The sequence below is a fragment of the Pteropus alecto genome, unplaced genomic scaffold, assembly GCF_000325575.1.
Source record: "Pteropus alecto unplaced genomic scaffold, ASM32557v1 scaffold280, whole genome shotgun sequence".
NCBI lineage: Eukaryota > Metazoa > Chordata > Mammalia > Chiroptera > Pteropodidae > Pteropus > Pteropus alecto.
Window position 1 is genome coordinate 1,847,276 of NW_006430057.1, and position 26,462 is coordinate 1,873,737.

A 26,462-nucleotide genomic window follows, 5' to 3' on the forward strand; every position below is an offset into this window, starting at 1 on the left:
ATTTACAATAGCCAAGATGTGGAAGCAACGTAAGTGCCCATCAACAGACGATTGGATAAAGAAATTATGGTTCATATATTCAATGGAATATTACTCAGCCATTAAAAAAATGAAATCCTACCATTTGCAATGACATGGATGGACCTAGAGGTTCTTATGCTGACTGAAATAAGTCAGACAGAGAAAGATAAATACTGTATGATTTTACTTATATGCAGAATCTAAGGAACAAAAAACAAACTAATCAAAAACAGACTCAGAAATATAGTGGACAATTTGGGGATTGACAGAGGGGAGAGGGGTTGGGGGGCTGGGAGAATGGAGTGAAAGATTAAAGAAGTACAAATTAGAAGTTGATAGTTGGTCACGAGGATGGGGAGCATGGCATAGGGAATGCAGTTAGCATTAATATATCAGCTAGATGGAAAACCAGAGAAGGAGCAGTTAGGTAGATTGTTTTGTAAACTATATAAATATCTAACCGATGTACTATATACTTGAAACTAATTAATCAGCAATAAAAAATGATGTGAATAGAATATTTTGTTACCAAATATATTAAAAAAATAAAAATAATTACATGCTTCTTTAGCTCTTTTAATCCTACTAGAGTATAAAGTTTTGGTGTGCTTGAGTTAACTTTTTCTCATTTATCTATATAAACTAATACAGTGTATAGTCGGTTATTTGAAAGAATTCTTACAAATAAGCAAAAAAAAAAAAAAGTTTTGCCCAGTGTAACTACCTGATTTTAACTCATTTCCTATTGCCCCAAGAATACTTGCCATCGGCGCTTGAAGCTGCAGCGTTTACCCTCAGATAACTCATGGATTACTGTCCTAACTTTACACCCAAACTTTGCCACAACATACCTCGCTTTTATTATTTTCGCATCGCTCTGTATATCGATATTTTTGGAAACAAATGACATCATTCTTTTTATAGCATAATATTTTTAGTAGTGGTATTTCCATTTGCAAAATATAGTAATTTTTGATCACTGAAAATGTCAAATCTAAGAAAACATAGCATCCCTATGAGTGATGTTAACATTGTTCTTAGACAGTTGTTAGCCAAAGATTCATTTGCTGAATCTGATTTATGTATATATTTCTGTTACATTAATATTTGAGAAAAGTTCAGTTTAGAAATAACGCCAATAATACTTTTTATATTTTATTTTTATGTTGAAAACCAGTGAGATTTGCTTCAGCTTCAAAGAATGTATTTATGTAAAATTAAATTAATGCTGATATCAAGCTGCACTTTTTTTTTTTTCTAAATGGGAAATGGGTTAAAATACCAAGTGGTGGCTTCTGGGTAAAATTTGGTTTGTTTATTTATTTATTAATTCAACATTTATTATTGGAATAAATGTGTTAAACTTTTAAAAAATTGAACATTTATTAAGTGCCAACTGAGTGCTAAGCACTGGGGAATTCAAACATGCTAGTTCCTCAACTCTTCTAGCTGATGGTTTGTTTCTCCTTCGAAATTGCTAGCATCCCATCTCCACCCTTAGTAGTTGCATTCAATACCTTCCAATGTTCATCTACATTTGAAAGTTAATCCCCTTCCACTTACTGCAATTTAGACCCCATTTTTGAATTTTCTAAAAGCCATTTCTTGCATCGTGCATGAGAATATTCCACTAAAACTGACATTTATTTTTACAACTGGTTTATAAATAACAGGGACAGGAGATGATTTAACAATAAAAATAGAAAATAGTGAGGGCGGGGGTATATAATGTTTGCATTTATAAAGGAAAAGGGGGATTTTTGAAAGATTTGATATTTATGAACAAAAACATACGTCAATCACTGTTGGAGAAAGAAAAAATGTGATACATAATACAGTTCTAAAATATATGTATACTGCATAAATATTTTGGAATAAAAATCTCTCTTTTTTCAGAGAGAAAGTGCTATATCACATTATCTCCTTGAAGTTCCAGTTCTGTAGATCTAAGCATTTTCTTTAAAAATCAATTAAAAATTACAATGAGAAAATGTTTAGACTGAGACTTATATTATGTACACATGTGTAGGATCAATATTTGTAAACTGCATTCTTTAGTATGTCATGCCTTTTGCCTCACAAATCTTTGAAACACAACATTAAATAAGAGTTTTATTACAGGTCATTAAAATACAAAGGGGATAGAGTAATTCTTGCTTTTAGTTCTTGTATACATTATGTATTATATTATATTATTAGAAAGTAATTTGTATGAGTATCTTAATGATTTTTATAATAAATTTTCATTTTTTAATATTTCTTTTATTATGGTGATATTGGTTAACAAAATCCAATAAGGTTCAGGAGTATAATTCGACAGTAAGGCATATATATATATATTACATACATTATACATACATACATTGTATCGTGGCAGATTTCTTTCTGTTACCACATATTTGACCCTTTTTACTTCCCATTTACTTTCCCGCTCCTCCCGTACCCACTGGTAACCACTAGTCTATTGTATATGTCCATGAGTCTCTGTTTGTTTGTCCTGTTTGTTGCTTTTAGGTTTATATCTCACATATAAGTGATATCATGTGGTTTTCAATTTTTCTCTGTCTGCATTATTTTGCTTAGTATGATTATCTCAAGGTCCATCCATGTTGTCGCAAATGGTAGTATCTCATCTATTCTCATGGTTGAGTAATATTCTATTGTATATATGTACCGCAGCTTCTTTAGCTAGTCATCTATAGTAGGACATTTTGGCTGCTTCCATGTCCTGGCCACCATGAATAATGCTGCTATGAACATCGATGTGCAAATATCTTTTCGAATATGGGTTTTCAAGTCTTTGGGGTAAATACCCAGTAGAGAGATTCCTGGATCATAAGGTAGATCAATTCTTAGTTTTTTGAGGAACCTCCATACTGCTTTCCATAGTGGCTGTACCAATCTGCAGTCCCACCAGCAGTGTATAACGGTTCCTTTTTTCTGCATCCTCTCCAGCATTTGCTATTACTTGTCCTATTGCTATTCTAAAGGTGTGAGATGATATCTCATTGTGGTTTTGATTTGCATTTCCCTAATAGCTAGCAATGTTGAGCATCTTTTCATATATTTGTTGGCTATTTGTATGTCCTCTAAGGAGAAGTGTCTGTCCTGGTCCTCTTCCCATTTTTGGATTGAATTGTTTCTTTTGTTGTTTTTGAGTCGTATAAGTTCTTTGCATATTTTGGATATTAGGCCCTTATCAGAGGCGTTGCTTGCAAATATATTTTCACATTGAGATGTTTGTCTCTTTATCTTGTTGACGGTTTCTTTTGCTGAGCAGAAGCTTTTTATTTTGACATAGTCCCACTCATTTATTTTAGCTTTTACTTCCCTTGCTTTTGAGGTTAAATTTATCAAAATATCTTTAAGTTCCAATCCTAAAGTTTAGTTTCTATAATTTCTTCTATGCATTTTATTGTTACAGGTCTTATATTCAGTTCCTTAATCCATTTCAAGTTAATTTTGGTGTGTGGTGATAGACAACAGTCTAGTTGCATTCTTCTGCAGGTGGCTTTCAAGTTTTCCCAGCACCATTTATTGAAGAGGCTTTTCTTTCTCCACTGTATGTTTTTGGCTTTTTGGTCGAAAATTATTTGCCCATATAAATATGGGTTTACTTCTGGACTCTCGATTCTGTTACACTGATCAGTGGGTCTGTTTTTCTGCCAATACCATGTCGTTTTGATTACTGTTCTTTGTAGTGTAATTTGAAGTCAGGCAGCATGATGCTTCCAGCTTCATTCTTTTTTCTCAGATTGGCTTTGGCAATTTGGGGTCTTTTGTGCTTCCATACAAATCTGATGAATTTTTTGTTCTATTTCTTTAAAAAATGTCAATGGGATTTTGATGGGAATTGCATTAAATCTTTATAATGCTTTAGGTGATATGATCATTTTAACTATGTTGATTCTTTCAGTCCAAGAACATGAAATATCTTTCCATTTCTTTGTATATTCTTCAATTTCTTTTAATAGGGTCTTGTAGTTTACATTATATAGGTCTTTCACATGTTTCATTAAATTTATTCCTAGGTATTTTATTCTTTTTGTTGCAATTGCAAAAGAAATTACTTTTTCCACTTCTTTTTCTGACACTTCATTATCAGAGTATAGGAACACTATGGATTTTTGAACGTTGATTTTGTATCCAGAGACTTTACTGTATTGACTTATTGTTTCTAGTAGTGTTCTTGTGGAGTCTAGGGTTTTCTATATAGGGAATCATGTCATCTGCAAATAGTGACAATTTGACTTCTTCGTTTCCTATTTGGATGCCTTTTATATTTTTCTCTTGCCTGATAGTGCTTGCTAGGACCTCCAATGTTATATTTTTTTATTTTATTAATTTTTTACTTATTGTATTGGAGTAACATTGTTTAATAAAAGTATATAATTTTCAGTATACATTATCATTTGACATCTATATATTCTATTCTGTGTTTACCAAAGTCCAGTTTTCTTCAGCTACCATATATTTGATCTCCTTTATCTACTTCACCCTCCGCCCTAAACCCTATATTTGACACCCTTTACCCCATCTTAGAAGGAAGGTTTTTAGTTTTTCACCATTAAGTATAATATTGGCTGAGGGTTTGTCATATGTGCCCTCTATTATGTTAAGCTACTTTCCTTCTATACCAATTTTGTTAAGTGTTTTGATCATAAATCAATGCTGTATCTTGTGAAGGGCTTTTTCTGCATCCACTGATATGATCATATGATTCTTATTTTTCATTTTTTTAATTGGTGTATCACATTAATCTATTTGTATATATTGAACCATCCCTGTGCCCCTTGGTTGAAGCCCACCATATCATGGTGTGTAATCTTTTTTACATGTTTCTGTGTTTGGTTCACTGGTGTCTTATTTAGGATTTTGTATCTGTGTTCATGAGATATATTGGTCTGTAGGTTTGTGTGTGTGTGTGTGTGTGTGTGTGTGTGTGTTATCTCGTGATACCAAGTTTTGCTATCAGGGTAACATTGGCCCCATAAAATGAGTTAGAAAGTACTGCCTCCTCTTCAGTTTTTTTGAAGGGTTTGAGAGAATAGGTATTAAACTTTCTTTGAATGTTTGGTAGAATTCAAAGGTCAAGTCGTCTAGTCCTGGACATTTACTTTTTAGTAGGTTTTTGATGATTCTTTCAATTTCCATAGTGCTGATAGATCTATTTAGATCCTCCAGGTCTTTTTGATTCAGTCTAGGAAGGTTTAATTTTTCTAAGTACTTGTCCATTTTTTTCTAGGTTATTAAATTCGGTGTTATATACTTTTTTTGTAGTATTCTTGTATGATCCTTTGTATTTCTGTGGTGTCTATCGTAATTTCTCCTCTTTAATTCTTGATTATATTTGTGTTCTTTCTCTTTTTTCTTTAGTGAGTCTAGCCAGGGGTTTGTCAATTTTATTAACCTTCTCAAAGTACCAGCTCTTTGTTGTATTTATTTTTTTCTATTGTTTTTTTGTTTGTTTTCAATTTCATTTAATTCTGCTCTAATTTTGAAGACTTATTTCCTTCTGCTGATTTTAGGCTTCATTTGTTCTTCCTGTTCTAGTTTTTTAAGATGAAGCATTAGGTTGTTTATTTGAGCTTTTTCTTGTTTTTGAGATAGGCCTTTAATGATATGAACTTTCTTCTTATCACCTCTTTTGCCGTGTCCCTTAAGTTCGATTTGTTGTACTGTCATTATTATTCATTTCTATGTATCTCTTGATCTCTCTTTTTATTTCTTCTATGAGCCAGTTATTTTTCATTAACATCTTGTTTAATCTCCAAATATTTGTTGTTCTTCCCACTTTCTTTTTACAGTTGATCTTCAGCTTCAACATATTACGATCAGAGAATATGGTTGGTATGATTTCATCCCTCTTTTATTTGTTGAGGCTATCCCTGTGTCACAGTATGTGGTTAATTCTTGAGAATGTTCCATGTGCACTAGAGAAGAATGTATATGCAACCGTTTTGGGATGAAAGGCTCTGTAAATGTCAATTATGTCCAGTTAGTCTAATCTGTCATTTAAAGAACATTTTCATTTTTGAAATTTTAGATTCAATATTGTTAAAGTCTTCATTTTCATCCTCATTATTTAATGTGTATTATCTCTTTTTTGGGCCTTTTACCTGCCAATCATAAACTTAAACTATTTCATTCTTCTCAGAGTAGACCAAGAGAACAATTGCCTATTTGTTTTGTAGGTGCTAACCTATTAATTCTCCGCTATATTTTATGCATTTGGGGGACAATTATGTCCTGTTGGGGCTCCCTGGACTCCTTTTTTCAAAGATAATTAAATATTATACTTGGAATTTGAAATATAATTGATCAAGCAGCAATAATGTAGAAAGTACAAGGATATCTAAGACACAACACTAATTCTCAAAGAGTTGGAACTATCTTGTTAGAAAGGAACTCCTATCTTGCAATTAACACAAATGCTCTCTACCTTTCTTTTTCACCACCCTCCCCCCCCAAAAAAAACAGAAACAAAAACAAGGTGTCTCAGTAAAGTTCTATTAAAGGACTATTAATATATTATTATGGAAGAGAATACTAGTCTAACACTCTAATTCTGCACATGGGAAAATGAAAGTGTAAATTGTTACTTTTTTCAAAATAGATAAAAGCCAATGGTTGTGTAAAAACGTGAATGCATATAATCTCTCCTTATTTGTTCTTAATCTGAATTAGTCTTAATTTTATCTTTTTTCCTACAGTGAATTAAATAAACGTGGTCAAACATCAAGTAAGCTGTTTGGTTATTTCTTCTGAGTAATTATCCTATTAGCTTTATTTTCCAAATATGTTGAACACATTAATATGTAAACAGAATTTTAGTACACAGAAATTTGTATATCCATTTTACCTTGATTAGTGGTGTAATTCATGTACTTGTTGTAGGGCTTTGACCAGCTTCGACTTGAAGGCTTGCTTTGTGATGTGACTCTGATGCCAGGTGACACAGATGATGCCTTCCCTGTGCATAGAGTCATGATGGCCTCTGCTAGTGATTACTTCAAGGCTATGTTCACAGGTAGGTTGACTTTTTAAACTGCAGCTATGTCAGAACAATATGAAAATATGTTTAAATCTTTTTATTTCTAAAGTGAATTCAGTTCTTTTGTTCTGTGTCTTTATAAGAAGAAACAGTTTCAGAAGGAATATACACCCAGCAAGTGTGCTTGTGGATGGCGCTTTTTTAACTTGGGAAATAGATGTAACTTTTTCATACTTCTGCCCTCCTTTATTTCACACCTTTTCTTTTCTAGACACATATCTGAATGGGCCATCAGAGACTCTGGGTCCCACTACTACAATCTTTAATTCATCAAAAGATACAAAGTGACAAAACATTTTGGAAGCACTTGTATCATATAGACCTCCATTAATATAGAGATATTCCTTTTCAAGTACTCTCTTTTAATTGTAAAATATGCAGAAATCCGACTCTGACATGGTTCCAGAGAATAAAACTTTTCCTTGAATTTATCGTATCTAATTAGCAGCAGAAGTTAGTTTAACCTTAATTAAATTATCCACCTTCATTTAATTGAATGTCTTTATTTAAGGTGGAATGAAAGAACAAGATTTAATGTGCATTAAGCTTCATGGTGTGAGCAAAGTCGGTTTAAGGAAAATTATTGATTTCATTTATACTGCAAAGCTTTCTCTTAATATGGACAACCTTCAAGACACACTGGAAGCTGCCAGTTTTCTACAGATTCTGCCAGTTTTGGACTTCTGCAAAGTATTTCTCATATCTGGGGTAAGACATTTTTAAATCTTCAAATCTTTTCCTGCTATAGACTCTGATGTCGCTTCTTTAAAGTAGACTCATGAATCTGTTGTGTAGAAATGTGGAACTTTGGCCATTAGAGAGAGATATCTCATGGTGTGTGGTGTGGAAGCAAGTTAAGAGGAAATCATACAGGTGCATACATACAAAAACAGAATAATTTAAGAAAACCTGTGTAATAGTGTTTGATAACAACATATATCTTAATCTTTCTGATAATGTTACATATTTTAATCTGGTTTTATTCACCTTAATGATTTTATACAAGCAGACTTAAATGGAATTATGTGGAAACATAATTTGAGCTTCCAGAGGTCTTTTCAAATAGGCTCAGTAATATTTTTTCTTCCTTTAAATATGAGAGCTAAGTCTTGAAAAGAACTAACACCTATGTGTAAACCTTTAAGAATATGTTTTGAGTCCATAGAAACACATCACCCACTGAATTGTGTTCAGCTTTCTTTAATAGATAAGAGAGAGCACATGCAATTACCAGCCAATGAACTACTTAGCAGTCATCTGTGTCCTGAAGACAGTGTCTTATTTTAGTTGAGAACTTTAAACTTTTCTTCTGGGAAATGAAATGTTTTGGTTGCAAAGAAATATTGCCAAGAAGATTTCTAGAGCTTCTAGGGCTTGCTTTTGTGATGGAAATTTATGACAATAGTAAATTTTGATATATTTTTGAATTTATTATATTGATAGATAATACACTTTTAATAACTAGCTTTAACACATACCAATTTTAACATTGGTGAATAATCGCCGTTAAGGCTTTAAAATTGCATTTATTAAACATGGAAGCTTATCTTTGAAACCCTATGTTTCAAGAGAACATATCCTTAATGATTTCATTAATAAGTTGCTCCTTATCTTATAAAGTCAACCAACAATTCAATTGGACAATTGAAAGTGTGTTTTCTTTGCTTATTTCATTTTTAAAGTACTCAGCCTGCTGTCTCATAATTACTTATAAACTTTTAAGCTGTCTGCTATTTTTAAAGGTTTTATGGCAGCATGGTGTTATAGTGTTGACTTGTATTGTCTTCTCCATTGCATAAATAGTCCAACTGAAGTTTAGTTCTCATGATGCTGCTTGCTGTCCTTACTGAATCTGGGTACTAAATTTAATTTTAATTTAATCACACAAGGCCTTTCCCCTCAAGAGCTATAAGTTTCTTTCCTCTAGTTTTATGCCATTGACATCATATTACAACTTCATTTAAAGAAAAAATAATTGTATTAAATATATATATTTTTAAAAATGTATCAGTCTAATATTTAATTTAGTAATAACACTTGATCCTTACATATATAGACTCTCAACATTGCTTTACACTGACCCTAGCAACATATGATTGTCCTGAGTCAAAATAGGCACAACGTCATGATTTCTTTGGAACTAATCATTAACCAGTGACATTGTTGACCTATTCTCTTTCTAATCCCAAAGTTTTGTCCTTATAAATTTTTAGATATTGGTTATGATCAATTCCTTTACCCGAAAGAAAAGGACCAAACTAGATAAAGTACAATTTATGGAAAGTTGTAAAAGTATACAATTGTCAAAATAACGGTATTAGAAAATAATTTTGTTCTAGATAACTATTTAAAGCAAATTTATTTAAAGATGATATCACAATAATTTTGCACTATTTACAAACTTCCTATAATTAGAATGTTGTTTCCTTAATCTATTTGAAACATTTATTGTAATGGTATGTTTTACCACTTTAGAAATATCTTTGTTTTTATAAACAGTTAATATTGTCTTGAAGAGTATATTCTTCATTCATAGTGTCCTATGCAGACATCCTAAAATCCATTTGTAATGGAGAAGAGGCTTGTCCCTGACAAAGCTTACTTGTGGTATAGTTTACTTCTCTCTCTCACTTTTAGAACTTTCTTGCCTGTGAGCTTTGAGGAAATACCTTTTTTTTTTTTTTTTTCTGAGCACCATTCTATTAACTTATCTTTTATCTTGTTTGCTGAGGATAAGTCTGTGTGATTTTGGTGTGGAAATCTTCCCTCTCAGAATCCATGATAAGTTTTGAGAAAAGTTGGTGAATTATTAGTTTAAGGGTTGTGTAAAATCCAATTTTTCCTTTATCCTTCTTTCTTGCATTCCATTTCTTAGTTAAATGTTCAGCCTTATTCTATTTATTTCCTCTTTCCTTCTCAGCAATCAAGTGAATCAGGAAAAACAGTAGCCCCAGGTGCCTTTTCTACCTACAAGAACTATTTCAAGATAATATATTTTTCAAAGGTTGATTTGTTTTTAGTTCTCTCAGAAGCTGAGTTATTATAGATAATTTTTAAGCATAACAATGTCATATTTTAAGGATTGTGTGCTTAAACCAAATATTTTGAGGAAATAGGTTTATATTTTTAATGATATAGCATAATTATAGTTCACATAACCAAAACATTACTTGGATTTCAGCTTTTAGAAAGAAAAATTAGCTCTACTACAATTCTATTCTATCCCATTCTTAATCATTTGTGTGCATGATGAGGAGTACTGGTACATTAATTGTGACTCAGCAAATAACACACAAAGCATTTATGTATTAGTTTTGAATAATAACTTTAAATATGATAATAAAGCGACACTTACCTTTGGTGGGTTAGAGACATTAGTTTTCTATAACAGAACAGCAGGATCAATAGAACAAAAATCATTTTCCTCCTAACTTTGCCATCCTTTGAAATAATACTTTTCTCTTAGGGTAGTAATCAGTATTATAGTTTATAGGATCTGGTACTTTGTTCTTGCTATGTTATATTCTCAGTAATTATAGAAAAGAGGACTATAAAATGAATGCAAAAGGGTGATAGTGAACAATGTAAAGCAGAGTGGATAAATTTTCCTGCAAAACTAAAAATGTTTACTTTCATATATCACGAAGATAGTGGAAAATTACCTTTGTTTAGTTATATGCCTCTAAAAATTACATTAGTTTTTGTCCCTATGACATTGCATAACTACGGCATGCTAACTACTGTGCAGCTGTTTCTTGATTTGCAAACAGATTGTAGTTAAATTTTTTTTTATTATATTCATTTGCAAGTTGAAATTTGTAACATCTAACATTTGCCCCACAGAATTACTACTGTTATGGAGGATTATGGGCTAGCCCACAAAACCCAAGTTAACATAAGGTTGCTAAAATAGGGCATTTGTAATTGAATTGGAAATATTTCAATTTAAATATATGATTTTACTGAATAAACAATACAGAATGAAAATGAGCAAGAAACCATTTTATTTTTATATAAAAGCATGCTTAATCAGAGAATAAGGTGCCATTGGGCTTTTGACTTGGTGATACTCTTTCTTTAAACTCATTTTAAAAAATTGTGTTTATTTTTTTCCCCTTGACACAGGTATGTCGTTGGTTCCACCAATGATTTATGATCACTGATTGGGGTAGGAAGCTCACAGTGAAATGCAGAGAAATGTTTTATCGGTGACTTGGGGAATGAAGAGTTAGAGATGGTGGAAAACAAAGAAGATGTATGTATAATGTGGGAGAGAGGCAAAAGGCAGAGAAAAGGGATTCTCTTAAGGGAAAAATGAGAGAATCGGAAGATATTGGAAAAGACAGTTTATTTTGCTACTTGATGATGATATCAGCAGCAAGCTTTGGGAATGTTCTTCTTCATGTAAAGATTTCCTGTATAGTACATATATTTCACATTCCTTATTTAATGTTAATTGGATTTATCCTTAAAAATTAAGAAACTTGTCTTTTCTGATTTTTTTTTTTTTTTTTGCTTTTGGGGAGAGGTTCAATGCCAATTAGAGAAAAAATTGTACAGATAATTTTACAATGAATCAAACTATTTCCCTCCCCACCAAACCAAGCTTGACTTCTTATTGGAAGACTAATATTTAGCAAGTAGTATCCAGATACTGATTGTTTATGGCTGAGCATCTATTCTGATTAGTTGGTATCCAGACTATGCTGGTTATTAATTATCACCTCTGCCTATAACTTTCACCACCCCATTCTTGCCCATCTGCCATATGGGACTTTCTAGTGGAAGAAGAGGCCCCCCCCTAGACCATTGTAAGATCTAATATTGATCCAATAAGGGAAGTCCATTCAAAGTGCAAAGTAGTAAGAGAATTGGATTCCATAAGGTGGGGACAGCATCAGTATTCAGTATTCACCTCAAATAGCATTTAGAACGTGAAGAGAGACAAAGACTGAGAGAAAGTTTTTTTTTTTTTTAAATCATTAGTTTGTTCTTATCAAAGGTTCCTTCCCTAGGTCCTGTGATGTTCTCACATATGGAAGGAGGTCCAGGAGAATATATCTTCTGCCCCCAAAAGTAGTTTGTTTGATTTCTTCTCAGTCTTTTTCTGTGGACATGCTTCGTCTCTCCGTATAGGATTTACTTGTTATCAGATTGTCATTTTAATAAACTATATAGCACCAAGGAAAATTTGGTACATTTAATTTCTAAGGAGTTCCTCCAAATTTGTCAGCTAATCTGCATTTTCCTTGAGAAAACAAAAGCAGGCACTCATTTGCTTTTGCTTTGTGTTTTTTTTTCCTAAATGGGAATTTATTTGTATTAGATACTGATCAACAAAATAACATCGCAAATCTCTGATGAAAGCTGTCATTAAAATATCAAATTATGTTAATAACAATGTTTGAGTGTATTGAGTATGATCTGAGTTTTAATTTATGGTATTTAAATTTACTTTAAGGTATAGTAAATTTTACTTAATTTAAATTTAATATAGCATCAGTGAGGACCAATATGTTAATGAGAATACCACTATGAAAATTATGATTCTTAGAACTGCCTTTAGAATGACCATGAAAGCTGTTTGATTGCAATGACATAATTTATAATAATTTATATCAAGGAAACTTAAATGTGCATTTGATTATTTTAAAATCAATTTTATTGGTTCTCATCTGTGGTTGAGAAATTTTGTTCTTTTTTGCTTCTCTAGCCTTTAAAATGCTAATATAATTATTTGGATTAACTTCCATAATAATTCTTTGATATTTCAGCCAGATTATACAATCAGATGAAATTAGAGTGTTTTCAACTTATGAATTTTTTAAAAAGTAAGCTTTGAACATCATATTTTATATTTTCAAAATGTAGTGTATTCTAATATATACATGAATTGCATTATATGGTATTACTGCACATATTTATTATTTGAAGTCAATTTAGGCTAAATGTTTGGGGATATGCTAGCTGAAGCACTTTCAAGAATCAGGACTGAGAAATGGTTGAGATGAACTATCATTGAATAACCCTGTATTTTTCCAAAAGTCATTTACCATTATTCCATCATTTTTGACCTGCTTATATATTGTTGATTATTATTTTAATTTATATTTTAGACTTTGCTTCTATAATCCTTATAGTTTATGATTAATTTTTATCTTCGATTACATGTACTTTATAAAAATTAATTTCCTATTACATTCTTTTCTTATTTGTATCTCATTTTAAGATTAATAGGGTAGTAATAACTTACTATATTAATTCAACAGTATTCTATTTTTAGTTGTATCTATCATCACATTTTTAATTTTTACATTGCTGATAATCATAGTATTTAACTTTCGTTATATGCCCACAATGTGGTAGCTGTTGTACATGAGCTATAGAAAATGTTTAGCCCTATGAAGAAGATGACAATTTGGAAGGTTATGAAATACCATTCTCTAGTGATTTTTAAGAAAAGAATAGGCAGCTATCTGTTTTGACTAGGTGGTCTGTCAAGGTCTTTTTTCAGTTCTGTGCGTCTCTATTTGAGCATACTGGTATTTTCCTAATACCCTTACATGAAAGGTAGGTTTCTTTATCCTGCTATTTTAGTAATTGTTTTATTATAGGATAAAGTTGAAGAGAGAAAACAGGGAAGTAAATAAAAAACTTGGTCCCATTTCTAAATTACACAGTTTGGTTTCTAATCTTTAATCTTGGCTTATTTTATATGTTTTAAATTTGGTATCATTTGCTTATTTAAAGTACCCATTCTTTGTTGTTTTTATTTGTAATCATATCAACATTAATGAGAATCTGTACAGTTGGGAATTATTTTTATATCGTTATCAACATTTGCTTACCTATACTAGTTAATGTGTTTTAAAAGACAAATTACTCTTGCTTTGGGGAAAGGCTATTTATTACTTGCCTCAGAAAGTAGACTCATTACCTCAAACAGGAATCTCTTCTACCTGAGGTGATTTGGGCAATTGGGAATTAACCGTAACTTCATTTAAACAATTTAAAATTTTGTGACACATAAATCTGCCACTCCTAAAATTGGAATACAATGTACTTTTTATTAACCACATTAGAAATTCAAGGTATTGAACATTGTTTATCTGTATTTCAAAAATTCCATAATTTGTTCATTAATTTTTCCTAGTTCTTCTGTTATAATTATGTTTCAGGTATTTTTTAATACATAGCTATTAAGTATAATAAGCAATTAAAACTTTTGGACAATTTCTGTAAAGCAAATCAGCTGCTTAAAAGAGTTCAAATTCTTGAGCAATAAATGTATGTCGTGTGTGTGTGTGTGTGTGTGTGTGTGTATCAACCTTAGACATTTCAGTAGTATTATATTTTAACTTGGCTGTTATTTTATGCAGAGGAGTAAATATTTTAGTCTCATTACAGCTTTTAAATAAAAGGATAACAGAAGGATTAGCCAATTTTCTTTAAATCATCTGCCAATCTGTTAACCATACAGTTGTATCAATGAGGTGTATGTGACATTTGTGAACATGCACCCTGACTAAATTAAGAAAAAAATAATTGAGTCCTTTGCCTGTGACCTATGTCTGTGTTTGTATACACACCCAAACATTTGTATGGTATGCTTGTTTTTTTGAGTTCTTCCTTGCATAATATTTGCTGATGTGATTTTCCTCTTTTCACTTTTGACCAATCAGTTTTGAGAACATTGAAAAGAGCTCTTGCAGAAGAGAAGCCTCTCCATAGCTTCTCCCTTTTTCCTGGTTTCCGTTTTTGATGTATTTTACTCTGTTCTGGGGAAACTTTTCTGTGCTCATTTTGAGTCCAGGCAGAGCTAGAGTATGCTAAGAGTAAGACAGAGGCTAAAGAAAACTATGTGGCATATGATACCAGAAACTAACTAAACTCCTTGAGTAATTTGATGTAGACAAACTGCTCCAACCCTCATGAAAGTGATTTCCTTGCATATATTTCCAGATAAATAATGTGGAAAATAATTTTATCCTAGGAATAATTGTCCTATTGAATTATTTTTACTATAAGCAATAACTATTGAAGGAATCAAAACAAGTCATAGTAATGAATAATGCCTGTTTACATGAAAGAGAAATCTAGGAATTGGGTATGAGAGCTTTTCTGTTAATGGATCTGCTAGCTGAAATGCTTTTAAGAATCATGACTGAGAAGAAGAGGGTTGAGGTGAACCATAATAGAGTAACCTTCTACTTTTCCAAAATTTCCATCTGGCCAGAATTTTATTAGTATTTTTTGAGGGAGGGAGAACACCATTTTTAAAGAGAAAAGTACAGCAAGTCCTTGAATACCATCATATTATTATGCTGATGAGATGCAGTAGGAACTCTTATTTGTATCAATTAACTTATGGTAAAATTGGTTTTATTATATGTCCTTGGCTGCAGTTCCAAGAACATATGACTACATTGAGGACTTATTATAATTATTATGACCATAGTCAAGTAATTACATTGTTTTTTAGAGTAACTTCTAACCTACTGTCTTTAAATAATCATTTTCTTCTAGTCACCATTCTATTGGATGAGGTAAAGGTGGTTTGTGAATTCTCTTTAGATCATTAACGTATTTAGATAAGAATCCTTATTTGCATCTATATGAACAGTAAAAGACATAATTTACTCTTATTCTAGAACAGGTATTTATGTTATTCAGAAGTGAATTTAATGAAAGTAGTCATGTTTTAATTTTTTATTGGCTTAATAGGTCACTTTAGACAATTGTGTTGAAGTTGGACGGATTGCCAACACCTACAATCTGACAGAAGTGGATAAATATGTTAACAGTTTCGTCTTGAAGAATTTTCCTGCATTGCTGAGCACCGGAGAGTTCTTGAAACTCCCTTTTGAGCGGCTTGCCTTTGTGCTTTCCAGTAATAGCCTTAAGCATTGCACTGAACTTGAGCTCTTTAAGGCTACCTGTCGCTGGCTACGCTTGGAAGAGCCTCGGATGGACTTTGCTGCAAAATTAATGAAGAACATACGATTTCCACTGATGACACCACAAGAGCTCATTAATTACGTGCAAACCGTGGATTTCATGAGAACTGACAATACTTGTGTGAATCTTCTTTTGGAAGCCAGCAATTACCAAATGATGCCATATATGCAGCCGGTTATGCAGTCAGACAGGACTGCCATTCGGTCTGATACCACTCATTTGGTTACACTAGGAGGAGTGTTGAGGCAGCAGCTGGTTGTCAGCAAGGAATTGCGCATGTATGATGAAAAGGCGCATGAATGGAAATCGTTAGCCCCCATGGATGCGCCAAGGTACCAGCATGGCATTGCTGTCATTGGAAATTTCCTCTATGTTGTTGGTGGACAGAGTAATTATGACACAAAAGGAAAAACAGCAGTTGATACAGTCTTCAGATTTGATCCTCGATACAATAAATGGATGCAAGTTGCATCTTTAAATGAAAAGCGCACCTTCTTCCACCTAAGTGCCCTCAAAGGATATCTGTATGCAGTTGGTGGGAGAAATGCAGCTGGTGAACTGCGTAAGTGTATGCATTTATATGAAGCATAGGGACTAATTTTTTTACTCCAAAATTCTTGTCAAATCATAAAATAAGCCATCCTGAAAATCAAAGACAAAAAATATAGCTAGAGTTTCATTTTAAACTATTTTTCCTAGAGACAAACAGTTTGCCTTATCTAGGCAAATATTGTTGGCTATGGTACAAATAATATCTCATAAATACATCAATATGTTACAGAATATTTTATTTGTGCAGTTACGTGGTTTTCATCTTGAAAGTTCAACTACAAAGTGTATTCTTCTAACTTAAATTCTAATAGAATCTTGGACAGAAGTTTGGCATATTTCCTCATTTTCTATTTTTAAAAGCCTACATAATATTTTACCGAACAGGTTAAAATTTTTCTTACAAAGCACTGATATTTACTGTTTTTTTTTTTCTTTTATATAATCTGTTACCTATCAGAAGACACATAGTAAGATAATTTTCTTTATTGATTAAATGTACAAAGTTCAATAATACCCAAAGTTTATTTACTGTGAGTAGTATGATCTGTGACTATTAGTTTTAAAAATTATGCTCTCTTGGTGAAATACCAAACTGTTGTCTTCACTGTAAACTGATCTGGTTAGCTTTATATGATGGTCATGTTTTTGTCTTTCTAATCTAAAATTGGTCACATGTACAGTTAACATAGCAATACTTTGGCTATATAAATTAACACTAGAAGCTATATTTCTGTTATTTTAGATATAATTGGAATAACCTATCCAAGTTGGAAAGACCACATTTTATATCATGCCTTACATATATGTTGGAAATACCACATTTTATATCATGCCTTTCATATATGTAATTACTATCATTGTTTGGCCTTTTTTTAACCTCTATTATTTTATTCTCTGTTATAGAGTCCTTGTAGCTGTCCAGCGTTCCAGGTCCCAGAATGCTAGGGGGGTTTAAAATATTGGCATTGGCTCTCAATAAATTCAGAGTAATTATCAGAATATTTCTCTTTAATATTCTAACTAACAAATTTGAGAGTAAGCTCTTTATCAGAGACAAAAATAACTGCTCTCAGCTCTTATACTTTTCAGTTTATCAAACCCTTTCTTGCTAGTGACATGATCATAATGTTACTGATCTTTTCTACCCACAGTTTTTTCTCCTTTGTTGTCACAGTGATATCTTTTTCTAAGACCAGACTTTTCAGGTTCTTGTACTAGGTGTCATGATCATGAACCACACAGATTTCCCAATATATTTTAACAAGTCGACTTTTAAAAGCATTTGAGGCATTAGTACCCTTAGTGTAGGGATTGTCATTTCAGGTCTCCTCAGTTAACCTACACATATTAATTTTATGTTATACTATCGTAAATTTATGGTGTCTGGAAATATCCACAGTGCAAGTAGTCACTTGGCACTTTTTTAGAAAAACCATTGACCTAAGATAATCTTTACAAGTTTACAAATTATCAGTCACCAACACTGGCAGTCAATGGTCATTTTTAATTTTTTTTCTCAAAGGAAATAACTATATTTTTCAGTCAGTGCCTGTTTGCTTGTAGATGTTATCATCCCTGTTAATATGCAGCTATTAAGTTTTCAATATATGTTCCTCATATTAATTAGAGGCCTTATTGTTCTGAGAATTTATAATCTTCAGGACAAGGAGAGTCATTACATACAACCTAGAACTTAGACGTTTTCTTTTTCCAACTTGATCCCCACCCTGTCTGAGCTCTATCCATGTTATGCTATATTGGGAACAAGAAGTAGACTACTCCATTTGGCAAGTGGCTGGCTTCCTTGCTCATGACCTTCAGAATCACCTTCATCTCCTATTAAAAATAGTCTTCTGTATTTCAGTTTGAAAGTGAAAAGAAGCATTTAAAGGCCAACTATTTGATATTCTTTCCTTTTGAAATTATCTCCTACAGTCTATAAGTAAGTAAACTTTTATAGAAGAGATCGCTTCCCTTAAAATCAGCATACCCAGAAAATCCAGTCTGTAATAAATATTTTAAGTTAAAATATATTCAAAGTTGTTTTTAAAAATTATGCGGTTGACATATTAAGTGCACTCAAAGTGAGAGTCTTGATTCCAGGAGAACCTTCAGGCCAAAAAGAGTCATTACATAAAACCAAGAAGTAAGAGGCTTCAATTTTTTCCAGACCCACCCCACCTACTTAGAGTTCCTCCAATGTTAAACCCAAGTGGAAGCAAGAAGTCAACTGTTCTGTCTTGTCACATTCTTTATTGTTCAGATAACCAAGCCTGATGTAAACTGCCATGATTACTTCCCAAAAGAACAATATCAATGAGTCCTTCTGAATTCTATCCATTAATAATGTTTCTCTTTGTATAAATAAAAAGTATATGTGTCAGATGCCCTTTCCAGGTTTCTTGGTCTCACTGTTTTTGCATAATGGCAGATTTTAGTTCTAAATAAACTCTTGATTTTATTTCTGTATGTTCCAGCCAGAAGCTAGTTTTTTAATTTTTCTCCTGCTCCATAAGCGCTTTTTTAATGGAAACTCAACCTTGCGCGCGCGCGCGCGCACACACACACACACACACACACACACACACACACACACTTGCTGTAATAACAACATTCTCATCTTAACTGATTACATTGACATGTTAATATGCCTATGTAAATAGAGAAGGGGATAGGAATGGGTGTCAAGAAAAGGGAGTTGATGGGAGAGCCTTTTAACAATTTAACAGATTTATTAGTACCAGTACATTATTTATTTTTCATGCACATAATAAACATTGCCTATATATAATTATGGGGGAAAAAAAAACAGTGGCAACATTTGCAAGGCATTTTAGATCATTTTAATGCATTTGACCTCTTAAAATATTTTCATCGAGTGCGTGGACCCAAGCCCATGGTACGTAAAAACTATACTACTAGAGTGTGTGTGAGCCTGGCATATTGCTGAAACATTTCTTAGAAATGCTGCTTTATTTTGACACTGGGTACAATCGGTAACTAGGGGATGTTTAGTGTTGCTGTCACTTAAGTGAAAAAGGACTCAGTTATTTCTGGCATCTTTCAAAATTGTCATATAAGTAATCGATCTTCCACTGAGGTTTTCTATATTGAAGAGGAATATGACAGCTCAGATATCTTTCACTTTAGTTAAATATTAATAAGTCAAGCTTTCAAATAATGAAATAACATAGAAAACATTTTTTCAAGTAAATGTACAATAAACTTGCTGAAATTTATCAAATGCCTCCAATATCCCTTAATAGATTTGAGGTTTTTTTCATTAAGCAACACATCACCAACTAGCACTTTAAGATTCCAGAAAGCATCCCCACTCTGTGCAAGCTATCATTGTCCAAATGGTTTTCTGCAGGCCTAATCTCTTTTTCAGTCTCAAAGAACAAGTAAGTTCTACATCATCCCATGATTCTGGGCTCCAGTAGAACTACCTGAGAAAATAAGATTCCTGGTGAGATAAATGAAACAACCAACCTAAGTGTAATTCTTAAATTGGAGAGGGTCTGTAATTTGAATACCAGGCCACTAGACTATTGAAGATGATTTGCTAGAATAGGGGTCAGCAAAATTCTGTAAAGGACCAGAAAATAAATATTTCCAGCTTTGCAGGCCATAGGATCTTTTTACAACTAATTAACTTTGCTGTTATATTGCAAAAGCAAATACAGACAACTTAATAAACAAATGGTTGAGGCTGTGTTCTGATAAAGCTTTATAGATGAACACGAAAATTTGAAATGCATATAATTTTCATATGTCACAAAATATTCTTCCTTTTATTTCCCCTCAATACTTTTAAAATGTAAAATTTTTCATATTTTTATCTTGCAGGCCATACAAAAGCAGATGACATACTGGATTTGACTTACTGGCTATAGTTTGACTGACTCTTGTTCTAGATTTTCCCAATTACCTCATTCCCATTCCCACTTCATAGACAAAAATGGAACCACTGCTTTGTGGCTCCAACTCCTTGTCTTGCATCTTCCCTTGCCTCCTCCCTGTATTAAGGCAAGGTTGTTAGTTCTAACTTTGTAAATATGGAAAACAGAAATAAGATCGTGTGTGTGTGTGTGTGTGTGTGTGTGTGTGTGTGTACATATACTTTTTAATTAGGTGTATTATATTTTTAAACTAAATGCTATTGATTTTACTAACAACAGCAATTCTGCATGAAGAAGTAGAGATTAAATGGAAAACAGATAAGATCGTGTGTGTGTGTGTGTGTGTGTGTGTGTGTGTGTGTACATATACTTTTTAATTAGGTGTATTATATTTTTAAACTAAATGCTATTGATTTTACTAACAACAGCAATTCTGCATGAAGAAGTAGAGATTAAATGATGGGAAGAGCTAAAGGAGATGGATTATTTAGCTGTAAGAAGACAAGTTTGTGGATGCTAAGCTATTATATAGTTATTATGTTTTTAGTGGTTAATAGCCATCTTACCCTTAGGGGCTTTTGTGTAAGAAATTATACATATGTATAGATGTATAATATGTATAGATGTATGTATAGATGGATTCTTATAACCTCTATTAAGAAAAACAATGAACTCTAATAGAAGAATAGCATCTTTCTGCATACAAAAACTTTAATAATCATAAAGAGTGAAAAGCTATTTCAACTTGTAGCTTCACTATAAAGAGAATAAGAAGAAGCTAGTGGAAACTGCATCAGAACAAGTTGAATTAGACATAAGACTTTTACACTCTAGAAAATTCAAAGTTCAAAGCAGAGTTCTTCATTAAGAAAAACAGAACTACAGTAAAACCTGTCTTTGACATCTAATAAATGGAAAAGATAATCTCTGGAAATCTTTTTAAACCTTTTTACTGATAAGATGTGTGATTAGACTACTTTTTTTATCAGATAAAATCTTACCATTAAGTACTTTCTGATGCCAGGTACCATTAAATATACTAGATTCTTTATAAGTGTAGAGAAAGAGGTAGTAATGTACATAGTAGGATTTTGCTTGTCACATAGGTGAAAGTCATGCTAAAGGCAAATGGAAATGCACATTAGAGAAGACGTCCAGTGACTGGAAATAGTCAAAAACAGTGTTGTAGTATGTGGCAGTTTTAGTTTGTCATTAATTGTGGAAAAAGTTCCCCCTTATTTGGGGGATTTTGCAGGATTTTGGTACTTGATGGAAGGATTTAGAAGAAATAGAGTTGGAAAGGGTCTAAGCCTGAAGTAATGAACTAAATGAATAAGAGAGTACATCAACACAGGAATAGTAAAAGCCTTTGAAATAAGACTGAAAACTCAAATCTAAAGTAATTAAAAAAGGAAATCAGTAAAGGGATATGAAGTGGTATAATGTAGGTGTTGTTAGAGGAGAAATAAGTATTTCACATAGTGAATTTGATGAAGAAATAAAATTATTGAATAGAGTAGAAAATTAATTTCTAATTCTCTCTCTAGTTTTGTCTGTTCTCATGTTATTTTTTTAATAGGAAATCTTGTTTAAAGGACAATTCATCAGTTAGATTTGCATTCGGCTGCAAGTAGCAAAACCTTATTCCAGTGGCTTGATCAAATAGCCCACCCAATAGAATTCTGCTCCTATTTCATTGCCTAGAACTATATTATATGGTCAACTCTATCTTCAAGGGAACCTGCTAATTTGAATTTTATTTTAAGTTTGGCACAGCACTTCCCTGAGCAGTGTTGTGGTTGGGGGAGACAAGAAATTTGGTTAGCAATTGACAGTGCCTGCAATAAATCGTATAAAAATTTTAAGTAAATCTAGACATCATGCTTTTGACCAGAGTCCTCATGACAGTCTTATCTCTTTCTGCCTTTTAAAAAAGGCTCACGTTTTCTGTTTGGACTATCATTGTTCCATTCTTGAGGTTATAACAAATTGATATTTAAATAAGTTGAGGTCACTTCTCCAAAATACTTTATGTTAAAGATAATTTATTACTGAGAGGAAGTACCCCTAATAAAATCTTAACTTCATATTAAGCTGCCAATCATCTTCAAGTTAAGAACAACACTGGCTGCAGCAGTATTGGGTATGTACAAACTATTGGCTTTAATGTATAGATACACAAAAATTATTGTCAGTGTCCATTTTGTAGTCCAGATAGGAAATAAGACAATAGGCATCAGAACAAGTGTTTATACTTTTATTCTCAACTTAAAATTTTGCTTCACATCTATTAATCTTTTTTCCTATATGGTGTATTAACATGGAGGCCTACAATTGAAATAGTTTTCTTCTTTGTAATTTTTTCATCTTTTCTTCCCACATTTTTAGAGCAAAGAAATTAGAGAAATGTCTTATTATATAGGTATAATAAGATACAAGAAAAAAGAAATCCTAGTGATTTCTGCAGTGACAGAAATGTGTTAGATTAAATTAAGTATGTAATGTAACATGTATTAAAGGTTAAAATTATCAATATAATTTTAATAATTAATGAGACTCCCCCAAAGACCATCTCATTATCTATAATAAATATATTTCAGTTATTTGGTTATTACTATTATACTACCTAAAAAGAAAAATAATTGCTAAATTTGAAATTATAAATCATTTTCTTTTCTATTCTTTTTTTTTAACAACAGCTACAGTAGAATGTTACAATCCAAGAACAAATGAATGGACCTACGTTGCCAAAATGAATGAGCCCCACTATGGCCATGCTGGAACTGTGTATGGAGGAGTAATGTATATTTCAGGTAAACAATCACGATGTGAATGCAATTAATATAATACATAATCTTTTAACTATGTCACCATCTTCCTATATAGTGTTAATAAAAATAATCCAGATATATGGGTAATCAAAATATAATTGTTGATCTTAAAAGATACATTGTGTGTATAACTTTTGCATATGAGTACTTTGGTATTCTATAAGTTCATGATTTATCCAGTCCTTCTGTGAATACATAAGTTAGAAGAAATTGGAAAGCACTCAGTTTCTCTGACTTGCCTTTCAGTCCCCACTCTGTACTTTAATAAACTCTGTACTCTTATAATCACCATTCATATTCTTTATATCAATACTTAATTCATTTTTATTTAAAATTTAGCTAATCTCTATGAGGAAATATATCATTATTAACATATAAGTTCTACTGTGCATAAACCTCACTTTTGATATACATAATAATGTTCATTCTCTTATTTAGTGTAACCTACAATATATGTTTCCCTTTTTATCATGAGATTACACCATGGATGATTCTGTGCTGATTACCTATATTTTGGCCACATACACTTTTATTTTCTCATAAAATTTTTGAAATGGTTACAGTTTGCTTAGTATCCTAGTAACAACTTTTATTCTCAAACTGTTGGTGTTCAAATCATTCTTTGTAGGATTTAGAAGGGAGTCCTATTTTAATGTAATGTTCACCTCTGGTATTGAAATTTTCCTTTGTTAAACAGATTATTATCATTTGCCACTGACACAGTCTACCTTTGACAGTATGTCTCCCTTTTGAAGGTCTGCCAGTGCCAGGCCAGCAGTTACATTATTAGAGAACAAAGGCATTAAGGTAATGTTTGTGATCTAAGTCTCTGAACACTGCCTTATGAAATCTGTAATTAAGAAGGATCAAAGAAAGGCCTTCAGTGTGTGATTGGCAGGTTTCTGGTGTTAAATTTATGAGTAACTACAGGATGTCTTATATTGAAAGAGCCATCCAGAAAATCATATGCTCCATTAATCAATGATTTATTCCATTTACCTATCTTCTCAGTGTAGATGCCATGCCATTATAAAGAGAGTTCCAAATCCTCTGGGGGAAAAATGAGGTCCAAATTGTACTAGTGGTGGCCCACTAGCATATATTGCAGATATGACCTTCACAATCAAGAGTAGGATAGGAACTATAGCTGATTTTCAAACCAAAGAACCCTGTTTTGCTTTCTGGAAATGCGATTAAATACAGGAAAAATATAAAAAAGCAGAAGAAAAAAGAGATTTCCATTTGGCCACCAGACAGTAGAGCTTTGAATAATATGACTAAAAATTAATTTAGCTCTCTCCGTAATCTGTAGAAGATATAATCCGATTCTTTTATTGTCAAGACTATTTGTGATCTAAGAATATACTTTGTAGATGATAGCGACTGAATAGATCAACAACCAATTGTTGCACATATAAAATTCCATGTATATTCAGCATTCTAATTCTTTAGCTTTTTAAATGTTCATGCTAATAGGAGAAGATATTACCCACCTGAACCTATCCACCAAAAACTCTAAAAAAAGAAACAATTCTGAATATTCCTATAAGCTTTACATTTATATAACACTTTCAACTTTTCCAAAGCATTTTGATTTATTTCAATTCATAGTCAGAATCACAGTCCTAATGACATAACTAGAGGAGATATTCTTATTTAGCAAATAAGGAAATGGGTGCCCTTGTCCTGTGCTCAGCACCCAGAGGGTACCTGCTAAAAAGCAGTAGTAATGAATGATGCTTTGTAGTTGGGATTTGCTGCAAACTCAGCTCTTAAAGTGTTCAAAATATATTTTCATTCAGTAAAGCTTCTTAAATCTCATGGGTCTCTGTTTAAGAAAGTCATGGCAATAAGAGGGAGAAAAAAATGGGAGTCAAGGGAAGATGGCAGATTAGGTAAAAGCAGGGTTTGTCTCTTCCCAGGACTGCATTGAAATTACAACCAAATTATAAAATAATCAATGTGGAGAATCATCTGAAGTCCAGCTGATTATAACACCTACATCTGATAATATAAAGGAGCCACATCGAAGCCAATCCAGCATAGGCAACACCCATCAGTGGATCATTTTGTAGTTCTCACTGGGTAGCCCTGAGCAATCAAAGGCAGTGACTGAGCTTGGCCTATGGAGGAGCCCATCCCAATGGGCCACAAAACCAAAGCATCTGGAGGCTAGCACCAGACCACTATGGAGCAACTCATGACTAGTTCCACTAGTGATACACACAAAGGGTGGTTGCAACAAGTACAGAAGCCTGCTAGGGCAAATCCGACTCAGTGGGGTCAGCCCACACACAACAACTCTAATCCTGAGGGTGCAGCCAATTCTCATAATAAGTCAGCCTGAACGTTAATCCCACCCACTGATCTACCAACAACAACAAATGTTTGGTGACAACAGAAGATCACACATAACCCACACAAATGTCACCTCCAGAGCTTCCGGCACAAGGAATCAGGGAAAGTGCGCCACTGGACCACACAGGACACCTTCCACATTAGGCCATCTGGCCAAGGCTGGGAGACAAAATAAATATTCCTGACACATAGAAAGGAACATAGAGAGGCTAATAAAATGAGAAAACAGAAACATGCCACAAATGAAACAACAAGAGAAAACTCCAGAAAATAAGCTAAATGAAATGGAGATAAGCAATCTATCAGAGTCAGAGTTCAAAGTAATGGTTATAAGGATGCTCAATGAACTTATGGGGAAAAATGGATGAGCACAATGAGAGTATAAAAAAGGACGTAGAAACCATAGAAAAGAACCAGACAGAAATGAGGAATACAATAATGGAAATGAAGAATACACTACGAGGATTCAACAGTAAATTGGATGAAGCAGAAGATCAGCGAATTGGAAGACAAGGTAGCTGAATAAACCCAATCAGAACAACAAAAAGAAAAAAAGAATTTTAAAAAATGAGCATATTTTAAGAGACCTCTGGGACAACATGAAGTGTAAAAATATCCAAATAATAGGAGTACCTGAAGAGGAAGAGAGAGAACAAGGGATTGAGACACTATTTTGAAGAATAAACAGAAAACTTCCTTAACCAGGCAAAGGAATTAGACACACAAGTTCAGGAAGCACAAAGAGTCCCAAACAAGAGGAATTCAAACAGAACTACACCAAGACAT

General features: G+C 32.7%; 1 protein-coding gene across 2 annotated transcripts in view; it reads left to right on the forward strand.

The window, feature by feature from the left end:
- The window catches only part of KLHL13 (kelch like family member 13), a 228,976-nt gene that overhangs the window by 194,868 nt on the left and 7,646 nt on the right, over positions 1–26,462 (forward strand). For both annotated transcript variants that reach the window (XM_025046176.1, XM_006904712.1), the window contains 4 exons: positions 6,919–7,051; positions 7,587–7,783; positions 15,800–16,595; positions 23,187–23,300. In XM_025046176.1, the coding sequence (XP_024901944.1) occupies positions 6,919–7,051; positions 7,587–7,783; positions 15,800–16,595; positions 23,187–23,300 (1,240 nt within the window). The remainder of the gene's footprint in view (positions 1–6,918; positions 7,052–7,586; positions 7,784–15,799; positions 16,596–23,186; positions 23,301–26,462) is intronic.